This window comes from Pseudonaja textilis, chromosome 13, assembly GCF_049901715.1.
Source record: "Pseudonaja textilis isolate UNSWEBS1 chromosome 13, rPseTex1.2, whole genome shotgun sequence".
In the NCBI taxonomy this organism is placed as follows: Eukaryota; Metazoa; Chordata; class Lepidosauria; order Squamata; family Elapidae; genus Pseudonaja; species Pseudonaja textilis.
In genome coordinates, this window is record NC_142002.1 from 2521301 (window position 1) to 2546867 (window position 25567).

General features: G+C 44.4%; 1 protein-coding gene across 1 annotated transcript in view; it reads right to left on the reverse strand.

Annotated features, from left to right (window-relative positions):
* The window catches only part of RAB11A (RAB11A, member RAS oncogene family), a 32471-nt gene continuing 6904 nt past the window's right edge, over window positions 1-25567 (reverse strand). The window contains exons 2-5 of the mRNA XM_026709297.2: window positions 18781-18976; window positions 16605-16798; window positions 8954-9034; window positions 1-2079 (exon numbers count right to left, since the gene is read on the reverse strand). Coding sequence (XP_026565082.1) covers window positions 1940-2079; window positions 8954-9034; window positions 16605-16798; window positions 18781-18976 — 611 coding nt within the window. The 3' untranslated portion in view covers window positions 1-1939. The remainder of the gene's footprint in view (window positions 2080-8953; window positions 9035-16604; window positions 16799-18780; window positions 18977-25567) is intronic.

The following is a 25567-nucleotide window of genomic DNA, read 5'->3' on the forward strand; positions in this document are numbered from 1 at the left end:
AACAATCCCCTGTGATTCTTTTATTAGAATTCCAAAAATGAATAATTTTAAATCAATCTTAAAAAATACTCGGTACAGAATGTGCATAACAGTACAAAGCAATTTACAAAAAAAAAAAAAAAAAGTGGGTGCGAGAAGGGAAAGAACCAAAAAAAAAAAAAAGTGTGCAGAAAAATAACAACGCTCTGGAGAAAGAAAACAATGAAACAAAATATGACTGGACTACAGCAATGCCCTCGGTGTGCCTTACACGTCATGAGCACTGCAAGACTGGCAGACAAGCTGAGTGGAGTAGCTTTCAACGCAGCAGGAGGAACAGATCTGCAAGAAGCATTTCCTTCCTTCCTTCCTTCCTTCCTTCCTTCCTTCCTTCCTTCCTTCCTTCCTTCCCTTCTCCCTATAAACCAGGGACTCTTTCCTCTTCAGCTGGGCTTCCCAAAGACTGCACAATTCTGTGCCTGCTGGTGTGTGCACACCCTAAGCCCTCCTTTGAACAGTGCTGCAGACGGACAGGCAGTGTAGGCTGCAAACCGTAAGGCTGCCTGGGGGAATGAGATGCGAAGGAATGTCCTCTGGAAACCCAGAAGGGCTCAATCACTTGGGCTTTTAGTGTGCAACTGAAAGAGTTTCGAGGGCTTCCAGGCCAGGAACTGCCCTCCCACCCCCCACGAGAAACTAAACCAGTTTGAGCCAAATCTTGGGCGGGCAATGGGTGGGGGGGGAGGATGCATCAGTGCCAGTTTTGCCGACAATTCTCACGAAAAAGTCAAGAGTTTCTTGGGAGCTGCGACGCCCAACCTCCAAGCCTTCTCCATCACCTGTACATGTGCAACATGCAAAATGATTTCCCCCACCCCAGGGCCCATGCTAGATGGTGCGACACACTAAATGCCACAGACAACGAGCCACGGGGACTAGCAAGCGAAGCGAGGTGGCACGTCCCTCTTAGGGTAACTATGTGGCATCATCCAACCTCCAGCAACCGACGTTGGGCCCGAGCCAGGTGGGCTGCAATGATTTAATTCGCACAGTGGCCTTGTCAGCCAGAGGATTGATCCTCCTCTCCTTGCTGGCAAGGGGAAGACGTCATCCGTCTGCTCAACCGTGAATAAAAACCCCTCGAAAGGCTACGCGTGTGTGGCCTCAGCAAAGCCAATTCCAAAAGTGAGACCACGGGCCCTGCTCAGGGATGCTTAATCCATTAGGCCCAGCTGTTCCCGGAGGTCATCCTCCCCGACTTGGGTCTTCCAAACGGGATCACAGTTCTGGTCAGGCAGAAAGTCAACCCAACAAACCATTTGCATTTTTGGACCCGAGGGCCCAGGCCATCCGGATGAACAAATGGCTCTCTCAACCTAGCTTTCTCCAGAGCCCTTTTTCTACACCTCCCATTATCTCGGGCCAATGGTGGGGCTAGAAGGGATAATGGGAGCTGTAGTCTGCAGGGCCCTGGGGACGTGGAAGGCCAAGAGAGAGGGAGAGAGAGAGAGAAAGAAAGGGATGGTATCTAAGCCCTGAGGCCATAGTGGACAAGGGAGCTACCAAATTGTGCCACTGTGTTGATGGGAGTGTCTGAATTGGGGACGCTTTGACAGAAGCCACCTCTGCTCCTTCCCCAGGTGAGCCAGGCAGGTGATCCGCTTTGATCGGTTAACCAGGTTTGCCTTGCAGGACGCGAGCATTTCAAACGATGCTGCAGCCTCGTGTGAAAAGAGATGAGTCACAGAACTGAGGTGGAAGACAAGGAGAAAACGGTGACAAAACGAGGAAACGGAGAGAGGAGAATAAAATCAAGGCAAAATGTGATGGAGAGGGGGAAAAAAAGGGGGAAGAGAGAGAGTAGAGAACGAGAGAGAGAAAGTAAAAGTAATGTCAGCTCAAAACTCTACTTCCATTCAGATCCGGGGGAATATACACCGTTTTCCAGGAGTTGAACTTCTTATATATTTTGACAACACTGCATCTTTGGTTTGTTTTCCGTGGTTGGAGGAACATGGATGGGGACCACGTTGTTGCTTGGAGACATGTCATTCTCGCGTCTGTCTGACATCTGTTTCTGCGACACAATGCGATAAATCTCTGAAAGAGAGAAGCTACGAGTGACCAAGGAGGAAAAGGGGGGAGAGGGGGCTGAGGCCTCCATTCCAGAATTCACCCTCCTCCATACATGCGCCAACCATAGAGCCCCACTTACGGGGGGACTGGGACAACTCGCTACGAGACAATTCAACAATCCCAAGTTAATTATCTGAAATAATTTTAATTTCTGCCGTTCATATTTTATTCTGTCCCTCCTTTGGCATCCTTTCTTTAATGATTCTAGTTGACTATTTCTTTGATATCAGTTTAACTCTTGGCCTGCAGCGAGTTGTTCTGCAGTGAGTTGGCCATAGCTATGGTGAATTGTTTGTGGCGGGTTGTCCTAGACCAGGGGCCTCCAACCTTGGCAATTTTAAGACTTGCGGACTGGCTGAGGAACTCTGGGAGTTGAAGTCCACAAGTCTTAAAAGTTGCCAAGGTTGGAGACCCCTATCCTAGACCCCTTACAGGAAGGGTTAGCTTGTGAACATCTACTCCATTTAACTGCAGGTCTTCTCTTGCTATGCACAGGTACTTTTCAATTCACAACCGTTTGTTTAGTGATCATTCAAAGTTACTATGGCACTGAAAATAACTGACTTACAACCGGCCCTTACACTTATAATCCCCAACAATCACATCATTAAAATTCGGTCCCTTGGAAACTGGCATTCATTTATGGCCCCTGCAATCTCTCTGTCAACTCAAAAATATTCCTCTGGTCTTTTAGAGTTGCCAGCAGAAAGGGAATGGGAGAAATAGTGCATTCCTTAAATGCTTTCATAGATAATCTGGATCGCAAGATTGTTACTGGAGAGCATGATTGGTGACTCTTGGCTATGGAGGTGTCCCATTGGAGAATATACATCCAGGGGGCGGGAGGAAAACCAGGGTAAAGGGGGGAAATGAATGATGTGTCTCAGAGTCGGCTACACCCAGGTAGCACCAGCATGTTCACTCCTAATAAATCATTTTTTTAAACTCTGAGAGATGCGGCTAGACTCATGATTCGAATGGGGGTGGATGCTGGAGCCCTGACACTCTTCATAATCACTACCTGCCGCCTTCCAAGCTGGCTTCTGGCAAGCAAAGTCAACGGCAGAACCCCAATTTGCTTAATGACCTCGTGATTCACTTAACAACCACACCAATCACTGCAGTGATTTGCTTAACAACGGTGGCAAAAAAAAGGTAATCAAATTGGGCGCAAGTCCCTTAACGTTGCTTTGCGATGGAAATTCTGGTCCCAATTGCAGTCCTTAAGTCGAGGACTACGTGGATACTTGTTCTCATTTGGAGAAGTTGAGGTCATCGGGAGCATCTGATACTTTAATTTTTAAAAAGAATGTCAGGTCACTCTCCCTCTTGCACATCTTATTTCCACTAGCTGGCTAATTTGTGAGCAGGTTCTTGTAAGGCACACCGATAAACTCAAAGAAAAAGCAACCAATCGATAGACCAACCAATGCACATTCTTCTGACATTTTCCCCGTGGTTGTTAGTTTGAGGCTGCTTTCCCCAACTTGGCGCTGTTTAGATGGGCCGACGCCATCCCTCGTGAACTGCCGGATCAAACTGAACAATCCGTGGGCTAGGTTTTAAGGGTAGGCCTATTCAGTCATCATTTAGGTCGTTAACAAGATTGAGCCTGGGCATCTATTCCAACGGACAATGAAATAAATGGTGAAGAATATTGTGTTCCGCCAGCTGGAATCAGAAATACGCCCTTAGAAAGTTGGCAAAGTCAGCCTGTTACTGACATCTAGGGCCGAGATGGGAGACACTTTGGCCCATAAAGGTTCCTACATCCAAACCGGAACAACCAACATGAAATGACTCTTCCCAACTTGCAGGTCTCCACCGCCTAAGTCAGAAGTCTCCAAACTTGGCAACTTGAAGAATTCTGGGAGTTGAAGTCCACAAGTCTTCAGGTTGTCAAGTTTGGGGACCTCTGGCCTAAGTCAACCTAGGGAAGTGCTCCGGACAAAAATAGAACCAGATGGCCTAATTCTATTTTAAAGTCAAGATTAAGATCAGACCATCAGTCAAGAAGCAAACAATACCCCAATCAAAAACTGCCAAACAAGGTAACAATAAACGGTCCAACCAACTGCCATTGAAGCAGTAGGCCCGAGAACAAGATATGGAAACGGGTCATAAGTCACTTTTTTCAGTGCCGTTGTAACTTCAAAGATTCCCTAAAGTGAACTGTTGTACCTGTACCATGGAGGAGAGAAATGATTTCATACGTATAATTATTTTTTAAAAAAATCCCATCCTCTTGACTATTCTGGCAATCTTCTATCCCCTTGGCGATTACAATCTGATGGTAAAACCTCTGCAGATACTTTGCAGGAGGGACTCCCAGGATTTCTGTGGGGCCTGGGCACACGGGTTCCACATCCTGCCCACTCTCAGGCTAGCCATGGGCCAGCCTGGAGATCTCAGATCAGCTCATGGGATTGGTATGCCTGGAATTTTAGGAGCTGTAAGCGGCACACATCTTGGGTTGCAAAAGCTGCTCCGTACCGAGTCAATTTCTTGGAAGGTCTAAGCCTTTCCTTGAGGAGTCCTTCCTTCTATTGACCCAATCCCCTGCCAGAGAGTTCTCCCTGCTTTAGGGGGATTAAAACCTGTCCTGGGATGACTGGTTTTCACCTGAACTTAAAGCCACTCCAAGCACCACTTCCAAATTCCAGAGGATCACATTCTTCTCTCCTCTAAGCTGCTGTTTATCCTACTTCTTTGGACACGTAGTATTGCAAATGCTACCTTTGAGACTTGCTATAATCCCCGGGTGGTTAATTAGGATATCTGGCCTCTGGATTTTCAGGACACACCCTCCTGAAATAAATCAATCCTGTTGTTTTCCTTTAAGTGGGGCAGTGGGGGAGGCAAATGAGGCTCCAACAGGACACAAGCCTTCTTTTGCAGGGCTTCTTTGGGTGTTACCCTAAAAGAGGACCTGACCTGGGGGGGGGGCTCCCATTGCAGCCCTGGTCAAAAGGGCCCAGCAGAGATTCTACTACCTGAGGCCTCTCAGGAAACAACAACCGGATGGAAAACTGCTGGTGACCTTCTACCGCTGCACTATAGAGAGAATTTTAACTTATTGCACCTCTGTATGGTTTGCCAATTGCACAGGGGCAGATAGGAAAGCACTCCAGAGGGTGAATGTCATTGCCCAGAGGATCATGGGTTGCCCTCTCCCCTCTTTGGAAGAGCTTTAGAGCTCCCACTGCCTTAAAAGTTCAAAACATCCTCAAAGATCCATCTCATCCTGGGAACCCTTTTTCTGAACTGTTACCATCTGGCAGATGGTATAGGAGAATAAAAACAAGGACAAATAGGCTGAAAAACAGCTTCTATCCCAGGGCAGCAGCTCTGCTGAATTCTACTGTATTTAGTATTTAATTTTGTTCTATGATGTGCAGTGACAATAAACTAAACTAAACTTTCTCAACCAGAAGAAAGGGAAACCCTTATCCTCAATTCAGAAGACACACTCTGTGTTTCAAACCGCACATGCCAGATACAGGTGGCCCTCGACTTTCAAACAGTTCCCTTCGTGACCATTCAAAGTTACGACGGCACTGGGAAAAGTGACTCAGGACCGTTGAGACGCTTGGCAAGTGACTCGTATTTATGACGGTTCCACTGTCTTGCAGGTCATGAGATTGGGGGCCTCCTGACAAGCAGAGTCCATGGGAAAGCCAGATTCACTTAACACCCGTTGTTAAAACAACTTAACCGCTGCGGTGACTCATTTAAGAAATGTGGCAAGGAAAGTCGTCAAGCGGGCGAAAATTCACTTCATGATTATCTTATCTAGCAGGAGAAATTTTGGGGTCCAGTATGGCTTGTGAAGTCGAGGGCAGCCTGTCTTCTTCCCAAATGCTTCAGGTGGGCCACACAGTTCAGCAGAAACACAATCCAGAATATTTCTGACCTTCCACTTGCCAATATCTGGAGGGAATCCCAGAGCGATGTGATGGGACAAGTAGGGTGAGGCTGGGCTGCCCCCCCTGCCTGGTCTCCCTTCTCTGCACGGCCAAGGCTGGACAATCCCGCTGTCCAGGGGTTCAGGAGAGCCCCCAGCTAAGATTCTGCGCAGTTTGGAGAAGCCCCAAATCCCACGCCTGCCTGGCCACGCCCACCCTGCCCCTCCCCTCCCAGGAGTCCCCAGGTGGCCCGTTTTGGATGCAGGTAACTGCAGGGCGCTCACAGAGGCTCGGGGAGGGTGCAAAACGGGCCTCCCGGAAGTTTTGGGGTGTTAAGGTATTACGATTTAAGAACTGGCCAGCGGTGAATAGCTGCCAGATGTAGGCTGATGAAACAAGAGTGATTCAGCACAGCACGAGTATTTCCCCTTTAAGACTGGAGATGAAAGATCCCCTTAAGAGGTGTGTGTGTATAAAAGGCAGCCATTAGAGGGCCTGGTTCTCTTTCCTTGTGACCAGTGTTCGGTGCAGAAGTTCTCCGGGTGTCAAGAAGAAGAAAGCTGGCTTCTAAAGCAGGGGTCTCCAACCTTAGCCACTTTTAAGACTTGTGGACCTCCAACTCCCAGAATTCCCTCAGCTGCTTTGCTAGCTGAGGAATTCTGGGAGTTGGAGTCCACAAGACTTAAAGTGGCCAAGGTTGCAGACCCTTGTTCTAAAGGTACTTTGCCTATCACGTCTGTATATAACTGTAGCACATAAACCACTGTTAATGGTGTACGTCTCTGTGTGCTGTGTTTTGCTCCTAGCTTGTCTCATAAAAGTCACGCTGTCAAATGCTCTAGGAAATGGGCCTGCTTCCGGCTTCTAGAGAGCCTCCGGAGTCTGGGGGGAGGGACATCTTCACTCTCCTGGAGGCTCAAGGAAAGCCTCCAGAGCCTGGGGAGGCCAAACTCCTCCCCGCTGTGGTGCAGGAGGGCGGCTAGGCCACGTCCACCCAGCAACCGGGCAGAAGAACCCATGGCTAAAATGTTTGAAGCCCACCCATGCCCCTGTCTCCAAAGAATTGCACCCAGGGTCACAGGGAAGCCTCCTGTCCCTGTTTCCCCGCCCCACTGCCTTCCACTGGTGTTCAGAATTTCTCCCTGCACGTCTCAATTTGGCCCCATCTCCCACCCAAAACAGTTGTTTCGTTATTTATTGTTTTTTTTTTTACTTAAGAGAATTTATATGGCCACCCACTCACTCTCAGTTATTTTGGGGGACTTACAAAAAAAATATTGATTTAACCATTTATCGGAACGGGCGTGGACTGGTGAACGGCATGTCTTCAACCAGCCTGACATTCTAGAGGCAAAGGTTAACCATGCTTTCAAAACTGGGCTGTTGTAGGAAGAAATACAGCCTTGCTCTGCTTTTGAGGGAAGGGAAAAAAAAGACAGAGGTGCATCCAGATGTGCCCTGGTTCTTGGAGCACACCAAGGCCACGAGACAGCTGGGGAAATGAAGGAAGAGGAGAAGTTTACCAACAAAATATTCAACTCGGGGTGGGATGTGTCGTTAAGATTTAAAACTGGCAAAACTGAGCCTTTTCTTTTGCACACCTCTTTTCTGTTTTTCCTTTTTTCTACCCTCTTTTCCTAGAGGAGGGCAATATCTTGGTATCTTAAAAACACAGACTGAGATATGCTCTTGAAATGCTGCTGTCAGCAAATTCTTTCGTGCCTTTTCTGCAGATCATTTACCGGCGGCATTAACTGCTCAAAAACGAAAATGCCCCAACGGTTCCCAAGAATTTCAAAAGAAAGGGAAGTTGGTTTTACCACGCTGCACGTGGGAAGGGCAAAAATGAAGCCTTCAGCCATAACCCAGCTGTGCACCGAAAGGACTTTAGCCATCACTTCCACACCCATTTTTCCTGGGACACAAATTCAGCATTGCAGAATTCTCAAAACTTCGTCAAACTACAAACATGTCAGGAGGGAAATCTAGTCTCCCTGTGGTTTGCTTGCTTTTTTGGGTGCGCCTGATGGAACGGACGGACTTTTCGCCTCACCGCTCATGTGGACAACCAGGATATAGCAATGGCAATTTTTAAAAATTGGAGCCTTCGGATGGGAAAACCGGCTTTCTGTACATAGATTGTAAGAGAATATACGTGATACATGCATTGTGCCCCCTTTTTGTAAACTATTCTGGTCATCCAGATGAATTCCTTTTTGTTTGCTGATGTGCAAGTGCAAATGTACCGCCCATGATGCACCAACGTTTTGCTAGGTGGCAGATGGAACGCTTTGAGAAGGAACGATGGGAAGGCAGCTAACCTGGTTTACCCATTTCTTTCTTCAAGTTTGTAATCTTCTATTGTTTTTATGGAGGAACACGGTCAGAATGCTGGGCTGACGATCAGCAGGCTCCCGTTCGAGTCCTGTTACTGTTGCAGGACGGGGTGAGCTCCCGTCACACGCGCCAGCTCCTGCCAGCCCAGCAGTTGGAAAGTGGGTGACCCCAAGTAGATTAATGGGTACCCCTTCAGTGGGAAACTTCCTGGGGCCATAAAAGGATCCCCCTGGGCAACAGTGATGCCACCGGCAAATATCTTTTGCCACAGAAGCACTTTGGTGCTTCCAACATGGGGGGAAAAAAATACGTTTTACAACATAAAATATCGCCCGTTATCTGGACACTTTGGTCTTGTCGCAATCTCATTCCTTCTTTCAGAGGGAACTACTGTATATTGGAGAACAATAAGTGATAGAGAGTTGCAAGAGGAAAGCAGAATTTCTTCCAAAGCATTCCTACTTCAGGATTCAATCTTACCGCCGGTCTTTCAACCCAAGTGCTACCCACCTCTGAAGGCCAAAGTCAGCCAGATACTTTTTAAAGAACTTCAGGGACAAGGAGAACTCTAGGTGGCCTCTAAAGGCCCCACTCACCAGTCAGGATGGTCTGGAAAGCAGCTTCCACGTTTGTAGAGTCCAAAGCGGAGGTTTCGATGAATGACAGGCCGTTCTTTTCTGTGGGAAAGAGGACAGGCTGGTCAAGGGGTTGGCTTGGGAGCTTCTTGACCTGGGGAAGCAGCAACTGGAGGACGAAATGGACACCTGGGTTTCTCAGTTGTCCCTCACACTGACTGTTTCCTGGATTTGATTGCTTATTGTACTCTATGACTATCATTAAGTGTTGTACCTGATGATTCTTGACTCCTGACGAATGTATCCTTTCTTTTATGGACCCTGAGAACATTTGCACCCAGACAAATTCCTTGTGTGTCCAATCACACTTGGCCAATAAAAGAATTCTAATCTGGAGAACCAAAACATTGGCTTCTGCATTACCAGCTATTAGGTCTCACTGGAAATTGGGTCATTGGAGTTGAGCTCTGCCTCCACCATCCTTCTGGCCTTCCAGGAAGGCCTTGGGGACCCGATGAGGGCAGGCTACGCTGGAGGTGGCTGACTGAGTGAGAGGCCAAGTTCATCCCTGTATGCTTGAGTTTAACCTTCTTTTTAATTGCTAATCTTAATAGCAATAGCACTCAGATTTATATACCACTTCATGGTGCTTTGCAGCCCTCTCTAAGGGGTTTAGAGTCAACCTCTTGCCCCCAACAATCTGGGTCCCCATTTAACCGACCTTGGAAGGCTGAGTCAACCGTGAGCCGGTCAGGATCAAACTGCTGGCAGTGGGCAGAGTTAGCCTGCAATACTGTATTCTAACTACTACTACACTAGAATAGAATAATAATAGGTTAGGTTAGGTTAGGTTAGGTTAGGTTAGGTTAGGTTAGGTTAGGTTAGGTTAGGTTAGGACAGGACAGGACAGGACAGGACAGGACAGGAGAGAACAGAACAGAACAGAATAGTATAGTATAGTATAGAAGATAGAAGAAATAATACAAATAGAAATAATACAAATAGAAATAGCACTTAAGACTTCTATACCGCTTCACTGTGCTTTACAGCCCTCTCTAAACAGTTTACAGAGTCAGCCTCTTGCCCCCAACAAAAGCACATGACTCAATGTTTGTATTCTTCTCAACGCCCTCCTTAACCAACCTGCCAGTGCCAGAATATTTTTATAGTGCTTTGTTTGGAGACATACGAACAGTTTCCCTTTGTTGAACAAAGAACCAGGTGACTTCACCTGTTCTGTTTTTCTTTCCAACACAAGAGTGGGGTGTTGTGGCATTTATGCAATGCAAAATAAAAACTATTAATACTATGGTGGGTTCGGATAGGGTCAACTTTTAAAGATAAGGAGAAACAAGGTTATATCAATGCTAAAAGGATAATTTTGAAAATGCTATTAAAACTGTTTGAACTGTAAAGCTAAGTATCGAGAGACGATGGCAAAATACATTCAATTATTTTGTAGTATAAAAAAGGTTTCTGTCTTAGAGCTTAATGGCTAACATTAAGAACTCCAGTGCATCGCTATTGATTATTTATAACTGTTAAAAACGAAAGAAAATAAAACCAAATCAAAAAGAAAAAAAGGAACTATTTGGAAAAGCAGGTGGGGTTTTTTTTGATTTCTAACTTCCTCTTTTTTATTCAACTTAAAATTTGCAGTATGTGTAAACTTTTAGGAACCCCCACACCGTGTTGGAATGTTTCTTTTTCTCAAGGGTTTTGTAGAACAAATTGGGGAAGGAAGAACCAAAACCTTTTGCTTCTGGCTGGCCCAAGGCTTAGAATGAGGGGTCGCTGGAAAAACCATACAGGTAGTCCTCGAGTTACAATTGAGCTAAGCAAGATAGTTGTTAAGTGAGTTTGCTCTATTTTACAGCCTTTCTTGCCGGAGTTAAGTGAAACACTTCAGTTGTTAAGTTAGGAATACAGTTGTTAAGGGAATCTAATTTCCTCACTGAGGTCGCAAAAGGGGACCACGTGACCCCAGGATCACGTCATAAAGGTGAACCAGCCGTCAAGCGTCCGATTGTAAATCACATGACCATGGGGGTGTGGCAACGGTCATAAGAGTGGAAAACAGTTGTTAACTCACTTTTTTCAGGGCCACTGTTCACTTCAAACAGTCAATAAACGAATAGCTGCAAGTCAAGCACCACCTGCGTCCTCCTTATAGCTCACACCTTTTTAATTTATTTTTTTAAAAAGCTTCTTTCATCAGAAGAGCAAGAATATTTTTTTTTTAATTATTGGGGCGGGGGAGGAATAGGAGTAAACGTCAAGCTGGCTTCAAGGCAACCTTTTTCCACTGTGCCACTTCTCCTTTTCCCTTCCTGAGCGATGACCAAAGTATCCTGTGCACAGACAGGATGGAATTTTGCAATCCTCAGAAAACAACGTTTTGGTGCAAGAGGCTGTGTGGGGAATTGAGGAAGGGGAGGGGGGAGGGGGCATGCCATTCCTCTTAACACAAAATCCAACGGCCAGCATTTTCCTTCCTCTCTTCCCCCTCCCAGTAAATCAGAAATCTTCTCTTGACTGCAAGGGGGAATATAAATCAAGCCTTTTTAATCATGATTAGTGCAAAGGACCCGGTGTCACATTCCAGAGTGAAATTAAACCCCCCCCCCGTCTGAAACCCACGATTTATTCCCATGAGGTCACGACACACACGCGGCTCCGTTGTTTAATTGCTTCTGCCCTTCGGGGGTGCAGGGGGGGGGGGGAGGAGAAGGGGAAAAAGTGCAGACCCTTGTTTAATTTTTTAAAAAGCCTAGCTACCGTCTAGCTGATCTGCACTCCCCTTGATGGGGCGGATAGGTCACTGGGATATAATTCTGGCTGACAAATATGCAAAGAAAAGCAATTCTAGGCACCAGCCGTTTCGCTGGACAGACTATCAGGAAAGCCAGGAGAAGATAAGGGGCGGGTGGACGGGAGCGAAAGCTGTGCTGAAGTATTTGAGGAGCTGCCACAAAGAAAGAGGGGGTGTCAACCTATTCTCCAAAGGAAAGGCGGGACGAGAAGCAACGCCTGGAAACTAATCAAGCAACCTGGAACTAAGGAGAAATTTCCCGAGAGGGAGAACCACTTGCCACCAGAGCTTGTGGGAGGCTCCAACACTGCAGGCTTTTCAGAAGAGACCGGACAGCTATTTCTCTGCAATGGTTTAGGGCCTCCTGCTTGAGCAGGGGGTGGAATAGAAGACCTCCAAGGTCCCTCATTCTGTTATTAACCAAACTAAGCTGGAAAGAGGGAGGTGATTCAAAGGCGCAAACCTGCTGAATACAGAGCAAGTCCACTGACTCCTTCGACAGGGAGTCATCTTATGATCAGTCAGTGACAATTCAAAGTTACAACTCCCACCCTCCCCCCCAAAAAAACAACTACTTATGACTCAGTTCCAGAGTTGTGACATGTCCTTGCAATCACATGATTGCATTTTGGGCACTTGGCAATCAGCTCACTTGCACAGCCAGCTGTAGCACTGCATGGCCGTATGACCGGGATTAATGTTCTTTTGCCAGTTTCCTCCATTTTTTGTAGGTTTTTGTAAAAAGAAAAAAAACCAAAAAACCCCCACCCTTTGGGATACAGTACATGGATTCACTTAAGTATCGTAGCGTTTGCTTAATGACTGCCATGTTCACTGAAAACTCCTGCACAGAAACTCACAAAATCAGATCTGATCACATGGGATATGCAGCCATCGTGACTTACGTCATAAAATCAGACCTGGTCCCACGGGTGCCTCGATATTCGACCATCATGACTTACAGAAACTCCAGGCTCCAATATGGCGGTGAATGCAGGGCTAGTTCCCCGATTTTTAAGCCCCGTAAAACCGTTTCGGCCATGACATGCCACAAATTAAACACACACAATAGGACTGCAAGGTTTCACCTTCACCACGGAGCCACGACCTCAACATGTAGTCCTCGTAAAGGAAAGGACTGCAAACAACTTCTAAAAAAGTATAAATAAGGAAACAGAAGGAAGGAAATGGTCTTTCGCCTGAACAGGATTCAGAGAGAAGCCGAGATGGGGAATCGGGAAACTAAGCCGAGATTTAAAAATAAGGGCACCAAAATGCCTTAAGCACATCTAAGAATAATGTGCAAATGAACAAACAAATAAAAGACAATTTTGCAGCCTTTTTTTTGTTGTTGCTGTCGTTGTCAGGCTGGCCCAGGAGTGGGTGAAAGATCTCAGTCAGGTCTTCAGGTCAGCAAGCCCAAAGTGAATTAAATTTCAGCTTAGAACAGGCTTCACATGGAAGATACAGAGCGAGGCACTACTATGGCTATTGATTTTCCTAACGTTTTTTTATGGATATTGGATTACACATGCTTAAGGTGGAATAATAAACGGAGTGAATGCTCCTCAAAAGAGAAAAGGAAAAAAAAATCATAATTTGAAAAACATTAAAACGAGATATAATTTGCCTACATTTCTTTTCTTCTTAAAATGGACATAAATAATTTATACAAATACGGGGAAAGGATTTATTTCAGCAGGAGCGAAGGAAAAAATTAAACTGTATATTAATATTAATATTCATTGAAATTAATTATTATATTCATCACCAACTAAAACCAGAACTTGTACTGACTGACGGGAGCTGGACAATAATTTGCATGGTGCTAAGACTGGGAATTTATGCCCCAAATGAGGATAAAATACTGTTCCGTAAATGATTTATGGAGCGATTACAACCCACAACCAGGCAGAGCTTTTGAGGAAAAAAGTTAAAAAAACGCTCAAGATAAATTACCCATTTTTTAAATGTAATGGACAATTTAGGGCTATGGGATATATGGAGACAGAAAAATGGCTTGAATTGCTTGCGAGTACACACTTTCTTAAGAAAGACCTACTTCTTTTTTAAGAATAGATATGATTGGACTTCAGAGAACTTGGCTTCTGAGGTTTCTACAGCAGAGATATTACAAAGGACTTTTTCAGACCATAATCCTGTGAGGCTGGTTTATATAAAAGGAAAACTAGTCCTTTCACATGGTGACTAAATGAAAGAAGTAATAATAGTGGAGGCCTGTAAAAGGAAATTAAAAGAATTTCTTTGAATAAAAATTTAGATAAAGGCACTGATTTAAGAATGGTTGGGAATATGTGTGAAGTTTTTATTAGAGATTATTTTATACAATATAACAGTGTGCTCCAAAAGAAGAGACAAGAGAAAACAGAAGCTATTTTGGAGGAGATAAGTGGGGGGGAGAAATTCACAGAGAAGAAAAGCATTTCTCAACAGATTAAACTATCAAAATCACAGTTATCTATGATAACTCTAAGAAAAATTGAAGTAAAAACGAAGTGTGTGAAACAAAAGGATTTTGAGTTTGCAAATAAAACCAGGAAAGTGGCTGGCATTTAAATTACAAAAGGAAAAAAAGCGATATTGAAATTACAAGAAGGAGATACTCTATTAAAGGACAGTGAGGCCATGAAAAAATGTATATATGAAATAATGGGGAAATATGGGATTGAATTTATTTATACTATAGTCTTAAAGAGAAGTTCTATAAAACAATGTGTTGTTGGTACACGTCACCAGAGAAATTGTCTAGAGCAGGTGTGTCAAACCTGCATCTTGCGGGCCAGATACGGCCCATAAGCGGCTGTGGAGTTGGCCCCTGGAGACTGCGAGGGACTGGCCGCTGCCATCCCGGGCCTGTCTACACCCACCCTATCAACCGCCACGTCCACCCCAGCTCCTCAAGGGCAAACTCCTGATGTGGCCAGGGACGGGATCCAGTTTGACATCCGTGATCTAGACCAGGGGTCTCCAACCTTGGCAACTTTAAGACTTGTGGATCTCAACTCCCAGAACTTGCTGGCTGAGGAGCTCTAGAAGTTGAAGTCCACAAGTCTTCAGTTGCCAAGGTTGGAGACCCCCGGTCTAACGTAGCCTGGCAAACTGAACAGCAAGAAAGGAGGTTTTACCACGTTTGGTGGATGCATTTAAAAAAAACAGAAAGCTCAAACATGTACAGTAATGCAGAGGAGTGTGAAGATTAATATGTAATTTAAATCAGGGGGCATTTCTCAGGGAATGGATAAACAGTTGGGAAAAAAAAGTCATGGAACGATAACTGCGGCAAGATTAAAGATGGAAAAATTCAGCCTTATCCACAATGGAGGAATGCTTTGGTGAAAATGACAACAAAAAATTGATCTATTTTATATCAACATTCACTGTTGACTGGAAATCCCTTACAAGTAGTACAGAGTTTGGGGCTCTTTAAAAAAATATAATTTAACAAATTAATTATCAGACTCCTTCCCGTGGGAAAATGCTGTTGTTTTGAATTCTTTAAAGCAAAACATAAAATGATGGGAAAGAACTAAAAGAACTAAAAACTAAACTAAACTAAAACTAAAGATTACAATTAAAGGAGAAGAACATTTAATTCAACTTACTAATACAGAATGGAACAAAATAATTCAACATTAGATAGTATTTGCAAATCATGGACCCACAAATTAATTTTAAGAGGGCCTGCCATTATACATAGACTGTCTTTAAAAGATGTTACACTAGACCAGCTAACGTCTTAATAATTAAAAGAGATACACAAATAGAAAATCTGGATAGTTCTCCTACTGGATTTATAAAACAGGCTGTTAAAACTGAAGAATTTATGAGGACAAAGGAAAAAATGAAAGGAATTCAAGTTCTGGGATATTAAGGGATTAAAGAGCAAGATTGCCAAAAGGAAGAGGAAGACATATAAAGTTGGTTTATCTGATCAAGGTTAAAACAGATATTTGGTTACTTTAACAGAATAACAGAGCTGGGAGGGACCTTGCAGGGTTAGGGTTAGGCCAACCACCCCCCAACCAGGAGACCCTACCCCATTTCTGACATATGGCAGTCCAGTCTCTTCTTGAAAGCCTCCGGTTACCTCTTAATGGACTTCTGCTGACCAGACTTTAAGGATTTGTTTATAGATAAGAGATGAGATATGAGAAGATGATCATTTCTTGGCTCTTAAAAAGAAAGTGACAAGCCACTGAAATTATTTATGGAGAAGTCATTTTTTGTATATTTCTCTTCTTCCCTATATCGTTTTCTTCTTCTTCTTTTCTATTTCTTTATATCAACTTCTTTAATTTCTCTAATTCTTTTTCGTTTGTATCTTCATTGTTATGCTTAATAAAATTACTGCAAAATGTCCCATCACTGCCCAGTGCTGACAGGGTTGGTGTCTCGACTATTTTGGGTCCAGCTTTGTAGCCAGACAAGTAGCATCAGGACCAATTAAAGCAACCTGCCATAAACATCGCTCTACAGGTGAGGATGTCCCAGGGACACAGTGACCATCGGTGGGGGGTCAGAAGTGGAATTCAGCAGGTTCTGACCAGTTCTGGGGAACCGGTAGTGGAAATTTTGAGTAGTTTTGAAGAACCGGGAAATCCCACCTCTGACTGGCCCCGCCAGCCCCATCTATTCGCTGCCTCCCCGAGTCCCAGCTGATCAGTGGGGTCTCCTTTGGTTGCCCTGCGCAGGAGAACGGAGCTGGAAAGCAGGTTAGTGGGATGGGGATTCTGCAGTATCCTTCCCCTGCCACGCCTACCAAGCCACGCCTACCAAGCCAAGCCCACAGAACCGGTAGTAAAAAAAAATGTGAATGCCACCACAGCCAAACCCACTGACCTGCGAAGGCTCGGGCCTCGTCTGTTGGGACGGCTCGCAGGTGACGGAGGTCACTTTTGTTCCCCACAAGCATAATGACGATGTTGCTGTCGGCGTGATCCCGCAGCTCCTTCAACCACCGTTCCACGTTTTCGTAGGTGAGGTGCTTGGCAATGTCGTAAACCAGTAAGGCCCCCACGGCACCACGGTAATAGCTGGAGGAACAAAGCACATCACCGATCATCCGTCGCTTGACATTTCTAGGTCCCCCCTGCTCACTGACAAAATCTGAGGGGCTTGCAAGACACGAAACAACAAACGCTGTATAAAAGCTACGGTGGCGCAGTGGTCAGAGTGCAGTACTGCAGGCTACTTCTGCTGACTGCCGGCTGCCAGCAGTTTGGCAGTTCGATCCTGACCAGCGCAAGGTTGACTCAGCCTTCCATCCTTCCGAGGTGGGTAAAAGGAGGACCCAGATTGTGGGGGGAAAGAGGCTGACTCTGCAAACCGCTTAGAGGGGGCTGGAAAGCACTGTGAAGAGGGATAGAAGTCTAAGTGCAGGCAGGTAGGCAGGCAGGGAGGGAGGAAACTGCTGTAATGGCGTAGTGATTAAGAATGCGGTATTGTAGGCTGCCAACTGCCAGGATTTCAGAAGAATTGAGGTTGAAGAATTTCAAGAATAAAACTTATACCTAAAGTGTTACAGATGTACCCGCTCCTTCACTTAAGAGAGTCAGCCAGGTGCAGTGACCATGGTGAGGAACTACAAACCATGGTGAGGAACTATAAACCAGGAGGTTTATAGTTCTAGTACACCCATGGACTGGGAAGATGGACATGTAACTTTAGACCAGACTGACTCTCCCTCCCTCTCCCTCCCCTTCTCCCTCTCTCTCTCTCCCTCCCCTTCTCCCTCCCTCTCTCTCTCTCATTCCAATCCACCTCAAGGGCAATTGTTGCATGGAGACAATATGAGGTAGCAACCTTGTACATTTAACGCCTAGTTGTACAGAATAAAAGTGGGACATATATTGAACTAATAAATAAATCTCTCCTTCTGAAGTAATCTTGGGTCCCGCTCACAAAGGGTGGACAATCTTCCACATGTGAAAGAAAATCGATGAGAAGCTGAAGCCACCATCCATTTTAACCATGATCTGTTAAATTACAACACACTGAACTTATACCAATCAAACCTTGCTGCACCTTAGTGTGTAATGAAGAAACTTAATAGGTAAGATGCCATTGATCCTCAGCAAATGAAAACCCGCTAACTGCAGAATACAGTATCTGAGAGCCTCCAGCTAATTCTGTCACTAATGTGCTTTTTGTTAACAAACCTAACAACAAGGATTCAGGACTTCAATGACAGTAATTGTATCACATCATTCCTGATTTCTGTGCAAATAAAAGAGTCTAAAAGCTTTTCTAAAAAGCACTTAACACGGGCCTAGGAGCAGAGAGTTTCATACCCGTGGAAAGGGAAACCCACATGGTGTGATTTAGTTTTAAATTAAGGGTCCGAATGTTTTGCAAAGAGGACTAGGAGGAAGCACTAAATGTGATTTCGTGTTACGTTTAAGTTTACCTTGCATTTAAACCAGCATCCCCCAATCTTTCTGGCTTGGTGGACTGACGGAAGCAGTGGCAGTAGAGGAAGAGGGGACGGTTTCGGAGGTGCGCACTGCTTTCACAAATGAAACTTTCTGCATGCGTGCACTCACCCACCACTTCCCACGGCCTGGTTTCAAACGGGCGGTGGATCCCTGATTTAAACCACTTTAATATAGCTAATATGACTGTTCCCACGACGTAATTTTCTTCCTCTTCTTTTTTTTTAATGATTCCATTATCTCTTGCGGGGTGGAGTCTGAGCAACAGAATGGAGCTAGCAGTGTGTTTACTGGCCGGATGCCCTTCCTATTGCCAATGCGGAGTTTTGTTCAGCAGATATGTTCTCGTTGTGCCCGGAGAAATACCTGCCTCTACCTCCTGCTTATGAGGCCAGAGCTCCACACCTCTAGGCCATCACACCACCCCACATAATTTTCCTCCTCGGTCATGTTAAAAATAAATTTAGAAATTAAAAGTATTATTGTACCATGTTTATTTTAATTAATCCGGAGAAAACTGTACGGCATAGTAAATACGTAAGGCTCCTTTGGATCGTCTGGGGAGGAAGAGAAGGGACACTTACGCAGATGTGATGGCTCGGTATCGTTCCTGCCCAGCCGTGTCCCAGATCTGAGCTTTGATGGTCTTGCCGTCCACCTGGATGCTCCGGGTGGCAAACTCTACACCGATGGTGCTTTTACTTTCCAGGTTGAACTCGTTACGCGTGAAGCGAGAGAGGAGGTTGCTTTTGCCAACTCCGGAGTCCCCAATGAGAACCACTGGAAAGGTGAAACCAGAAGGTTATTGGAGAAAGAACTTGGAACCAGAAAAAGAAAAAGAAAAAAAGAAAAAAAAATGAATGTTGTTATTCTATTACGTCAACTGCAGGGAGAATTCTGTGGGTGTCAAAAAATAGAAAGGCCCATCAATTCCCACAATGGAAGAAGGGGTGGGAAAATTTGGCAGAGATGGCAAAACTAATTGTCTTAATTGAAGAAAAAAAATATATATGTTCAAATGTAACTCTGAATAGTCCCTAAATGAACTGTTGTAACTCAAGGACTACTTGTACTTATATAGCAAAGGTCTCCAAACTTGGCAACTTTAAGACTGGTGGACTTCAACTCCCAGAATTCTGGGAGTTGAAGTCCACCAGTCTTAAAGTTACCAAGTTTGGGGACTCCTGTTTTAAAGTAATAAATTAAGTTCAGAAACCTATATACGTCTGGCAGGGAAAGAAGGCTGGGCTTTTGAAGTTGACGGCTGCTGTGAACCTAGGGAATAGGGGCTCCGTCGTTATGTGAGATGCCAAATAATAAATCACAATCCACCAACAGGCTCTTCCTGAGAAAGCAAGCCTCTCACATGTTTTTTTTTTATAAAAAGGGTGATCCATCATGATAAAGCAACCCCAGCAGGAAAACAGCTTTTCGGATAAAAACACCAAAGGTTATGAACGTTCCCAGACCGCCAAGCCAAAGCTGCACACAATTCAAAACGCCGGGTTAATTAAGTTTGGGTGGCTTCTCGGGAAAGCGATACATCTGGGGAGCCGGAGAAGCGCCCAGCACGGGGGTCCCGTCCCCCAACCCCACCCCCTGAAAAAAAAGCCAGCCAGCCTGCTGAAAATCCCCCGTCGCTCTTCCAGCGGCAGGCGGGGACACAATGAGCTGGCCTCAGCAACTCCCAAGGACAGAAGCGGAAAGAGGAAAATCCATTACCTCACTGGGCAACCGGCTGACTCATATTTACAAATCCAAACGGCTTAAAACCACCGCAGAGGCCGAGGTTCTGCAAACGCGCTTGGCGGATAAAAGGACTGGGTGGGAAATGAAACTGGCCTCGGCAGGTTGGAGAGAAAAGATGGAATAGTTTAAAAGGCTCTGCATTTTGGGGGCGCAAAATAGGTAGTCCTAGACTTACGACCATCCACTCAGCGACCGTTCAAAGTTGCAACACTGAAAAAGTGGCTTATGGTGGGGGTTTTTTTCGTACTTAAGACCCCTGCAGCCTCCCCGGGTCGGGCCAGCAAAATTCAGACACTTGCGGCAACGGATTCATATTTATGACTTTTATAGTGTCTGAGGGTCATGCGGTCCCCTTTGGCAACCTTCTGACAAGCAAATCAATGGGGGTGGGGGTGGGGAGGCAGATTCACTTAACAACATGGCAAGGGAGGTCATAAAAGGGGACAAAAATGTGAGACTCAGTTGGGGCCATAAGTTGAGGACTACTTGCAACTTGGGTGGAGGAGGAGAATGGTGGGCTCACTTTGCCCGTCCTACAAGTTTCCAAACTCTGCAAGTGGCCCAGAGCCTCCAAAGAGAACAGGAAGCGGTAACCGAAAGGCCGGAAAGAGGAAGCAGGACTCAGGCCACCTTGTCCTGTCTGTGCCGTAATTCCCAAACATGTCAGAACACAACTTCCATCAGCCTGGGCCAAGAATGACGGAAGCCAGCGAGACAAGTTCAGCTGAGGGGAAAAGCAGCAAAAGGAGGCCGAACTGAAGTGCCCCCAAACCCCTCCTGTAAAACAGTCCCGTCTGTGAGTGATAGCCAACCTTGCACATTTTTTAAAATTATTGTATTTATTTACAGCCTGACTCTATTATTTTTACAAATAGCTCAAAAGTGGCAAACGTATCCCACACATCCGTCTCCTCCTATTTTCCCAGCAACAACAAACTTGTGAGAGGGGTTGGGCTTAAAGAGAGGGATTGGCTTTCGTATCTAAGGCGGGACTAGAACTCGCGGTCTCCTGGTGATTGGCTCAAAGATACCCAGCTGGCTTTTATGCCTAAGGCGGGACTAGAACTCACCTGGTGATTGGCCCAAAGATACCCAGCTGGCTTTTATGCCTAAGGCAGGACTAGAACTCACCTGGTGATTGGCCCAAAGATACCCAGCTGGCTTTTATGCCTAAGGCGGGACTAGAACTCACCTGGTGATTGGCCCAAAGATACCCAGCTGGCTTTTATGCTTAAGGCGGGACTAGAACTCACCTGGTGATTGGCCCAAAGATACCCAGCTGGCTTTTATGCTTAAGGCGGGACTAGAACTCACCTGGTGATTGGCCCAAAGATACCCAGCTGGCTTTTATGCCTAAGGCGGGACTAGAACTCACCTGGTGATTGGCCCAAAGATGCCCAGCTGGCTTTTATGCCTAAGGCAGGACTAGAACTCAGGCTCTCCCACTTTCTAACCTGGCACACCTTAACCACTAGATGGGGAATTCGATTCTGGAAAAGATTTGGATGGATTCAAGGGGTTACAGGGAGAAGCAGGATTTGCCCCTCGCCCATGGAGTCCAACTTGGTGCATTAGAATGCCAACTATGTCATGAAACGTAACTTGGATAATAGAATCCCAGGGAGTCAAATTCACAATAAAAAAGAGTAGCTAATCTACAAGGAATATTCAGTTACTCCTAATATACTGCATAAATAAAAATAGCCAGCCCAGTCTCCATTCTCCGCAAAAATTTGTGTTCAGTAAAATCAGATGAATAACACACACACACACACACACACACACACAAATCCATCAGTCTCAAATACAAAATCAAGCTCACAAAGAAAATCTTGACCTTTTTGATTAAGGTTTGTCAAAATAAATTGCCAAGAAAACTGCAGGGACCTGTCCAGGAATTCTCTGAGAATTGAACATGATTGAATGGAGGAAAAGTTTATAATTTCAAAGATGAAAAAATAATTAATAAAATTAAACAAACATGAACAAGAATAAAAAGGAAAAAATTGAAAATGCAAAAAATAAAAAGACAAAAAAGGAAAAAAAAGATAAGAATACATTAGAAAAGAAAAGAAATATATAAAGAAGTAACTTCTCCCTTCATCACAGCATGTATAAGCAATGTCAGAAACTTATCATTTTCTCTGAAAATACGATAAAACATTTTTGCTTCCTATACATTCAATTCAGGTCAGCAAAAATCCATTGGGGGTTACCAGAAATAACATTTATATTTTACACTTGATCAAATAATCCGATTTTATATTCTTTGCCTTTAATTTTAACAATGTTGATCCTTAGTCTATTTAAATAATCTCTCAAAAAATGATTTCTTTTCATGGTGTCTTTATCCCTTCTCAAAAAAATCCTTCAAAATTTCAACAAGTCTCTTGCAAATCCAAAATAAGTATCCAAGTCACTCTTCTTGTTTCTTATTTGTCTATCCCTTATAATTACTAAGATTTCATTTGTATATCCAGTATAACATCTTTGTCCTTACCACTGTTGTAACCTGTCATTTTAAAATCCATATTCAAATCAGCCTCAGTCTTGTCCAGTAAAACTTGTTTCTATTCTATAATCTCTTTTAAAACCAGCCTGTCTATGATAGCAGACAATCTTAAGACTAACTTGAGTTTATTGTTTAGGAATACCCTTCAGTTCACCCAAAATTAAAGTATTTTGCTCCATTTTGTTTTACAAATGCAAATGTAAATGATTTTTAATTATAAACTTCAGTTTATTCCAGGTTCCTTCTAGTGTCCAACCTTCCAAATCCCATCTTATCATGTGTTGTTTTCCTAAATAATAGCATTTTCCCATGGGAAGATTTGTTATAACTATTTGAAATCCCTCTGGACCCTTAACCCATTTATAACTTTCTAAAATAAAGATTCTAATCATGTTTTTAATCATGATAACTTTCTAAAATAAAGATTCTTTATAACTTTCTAAAATAAAGATTCTAATCATGTTTATTTTCCCTCCTCATTTTTTAAGACCTTAATCGTGCACCTACAACTTCTTTCTTCAAGGATTGATGGGGACTCACTCAAGGAATGTTGCAAAACATAGTGAACCAAAAGTTCTCAATAAATAAAAAGCAATTCAAAGGAAATTCAAAAAAAGCAAGGCTCAGCTGAGCTTTTTGTCCATACAGACTACATGGTGACTGCAAGATCACAAGGCATCCCTCGACTCCAAGCCACTCATGAGTTGATTGCAAAAATCTCAGTTCCTGCAGTATATACTCGTGGGGAGCGCATGTGGGAAACCTCATCCTCTCTCCTTTTTCTGGAGATGAAGGCAACCAGAAGTCACCTGCTGGTTGCCGATCTCTGCTGCTCCTTTAAGGATGTCCTGCTTATCATGTTGTCATCTAAAAAGCGTCTCCTCAAAATCTCAGCCCTTCTCTATGAGGACAAGTATCATGCACCAGCCCTTCAGAAAGGGGAGGACTATGGCTTGAGACTAAACTGGTAGAACTTTGGATGTTCACTTCTCTGTTTTCTCAAGGTGCCACATTTCCAGAAGAGGTCTCAGACAGATCAAATGTTGTGCCCACAATACTTTGGGGTGGAAAATGCAGCCATACCCTCAGACCAGAAGGGATTTATAGCACAGGGAAAAGAAGGACCAGGAGCAACATGATATCATTTCTTCCGATATCTAAGTGGTTTACATAAAGAAGAGGCGGGTCAATCTGTTTTCCAAAGCCCCTGAAGGCAGGACATGAAGCAACGGGTGGAAACTGATCGAGGAGAGAAGCAACCTGGAACTAAGGATAATTTTTCGGACAGTGAAAACAATTAACCAGTGGAACGACTTGCCGCCAGAAGGCTTTCACTGGAGGCTTTTAAGAAGAGATCAGACCTCCAGTGGTCTAGGCTGGGGGTTAGATTAGAAGACCTCTAAGATCCCTTCCAACTCTCTTATTCTATGCTCAGTCAGGTGTGATTAAATGTGCAGGTGACGGAGAAGCTTTGGGGCGGGAAATGGCGGTGGTACCACAGTGGAGGAGGCAGCACATTCCAGAGAAGGTCCCAAAACAAGTGACCGCCCAGTCCTGAACTGGGTGGGAGACATAGGAAGGCTCAGGGCAGCCATTGCCCAGAATTCCCCTCTTTTAGGGTAGCAGGACATAGCTTTATAGGTCTTCGTGTCCCCAAGATGCTTTTTCAAGCGGCAACTGGACTTTCTGGTTTTTCTTTCAAGACATTTTGCTTCTCATCCAAGAAGCTTCTTCAGAGCTGAAGAAAAACCGAGGAAGTCCAGTTGTCTCTTGAAAAAGCACCTTTGGGACAACTATGACCAGGATGACTGAGAATCTCCATTGACATTTTGGGATGAACACCCTTCGAATGCTGAGGGGGGGTGGAAAGCTGAAGAAGCTTCTTGGAGGAGAAGCGAAACGTTTTCAAAGAAAAACCAAAGAAGTCCAGTTGCCTCTTGAAAAAGCACCTTTGGGCCAACCATAACTTGGTGACTGAGCATCTCCATAGACATGTGTCTTTATACTTTATGTAAATGTATCATCACCATCATCCTTTTGGTTGTCAAATTACATTGAAGGCTGGTCAGCACTGTTCTATCCCCAACACCTGTACAAAAATCAGACGTTGCACATTTTCAATAGTTCTTTCCGTGTTAAACTCTTAATTTCCTGCTGCTCAGATATTAACACATTTTTAATTTCTCGGTGCTAAACTTTCATCTTGCATAAGATGCTGTATTATCCTAAATAAAAACAACCCATTTCTTAGAGAAAAAAAAAAATCCTGCTTCTGTTACTCCCTAAACAGATCTGGTTTGAGCAGAACTTTTAACAAGCAACTGCACTCTAGGGAAAGTTTTTAAAACATTAAACCAAGACGTTGAGTGTTCTTAAAATCGTCAGTGTAAAAAGAACGTGGGGAAGAAACTGCATGATCCAACTGCCTTGTTCCTACAAGTTCTTGATGAAGTTTCTAAAATGAATTCAAGTCTTCAAGCTGCCTTTTAAAAAAAAAGGCACGCTCTGCAAAAGAGTGCGCTTTGGATTCGCATCCAGTGCAAATATCAGCAAAGCAAGATTAATGCAGGAGGACTCAACCGGCAGCCCAGTTGAAGCTGACAAGCAGCACTTCTGGCCACTAATAGCCTGATCAACAGGAACTCCCACACTATGCCGTGTAATTTACTCCTAATGAAAAAATAAAGACAGAATTAAGTTTCAACTGACTTGCCTCTAATTCCAATATCGCCTCCCTGATGCTATCTGGCAATGTTGGTGGTGACAAGGTTGCTTTCTGTTGAACTAGATGTAGGTAACTGATGGTGTCACTTGGACCTCCCTGCAAGCCAAGATCTTGGACAAAAGTCCAGTTCCTTTGCCAAAACTCCTTTACAAGAAACTCACTACGATGCAATTTGGTTTTGTTTTTCTTCTTCTGTTCAATTACTGCATTCTCTTTCTGAGAGGCTGCTTAGAAAAAGTCCCTGCAGGGACTTTTCTGGGCAAGGTTTTTCAGAAGAGGTTTGCCATTGCCTCCTTCCTGGGGCTGAGAGAAAATGACTGGCCCAAGATTATTCAGTGGGATTTGTGATTAAGGTGGGATTTGATTCATGGCCTCTCACTTTTTA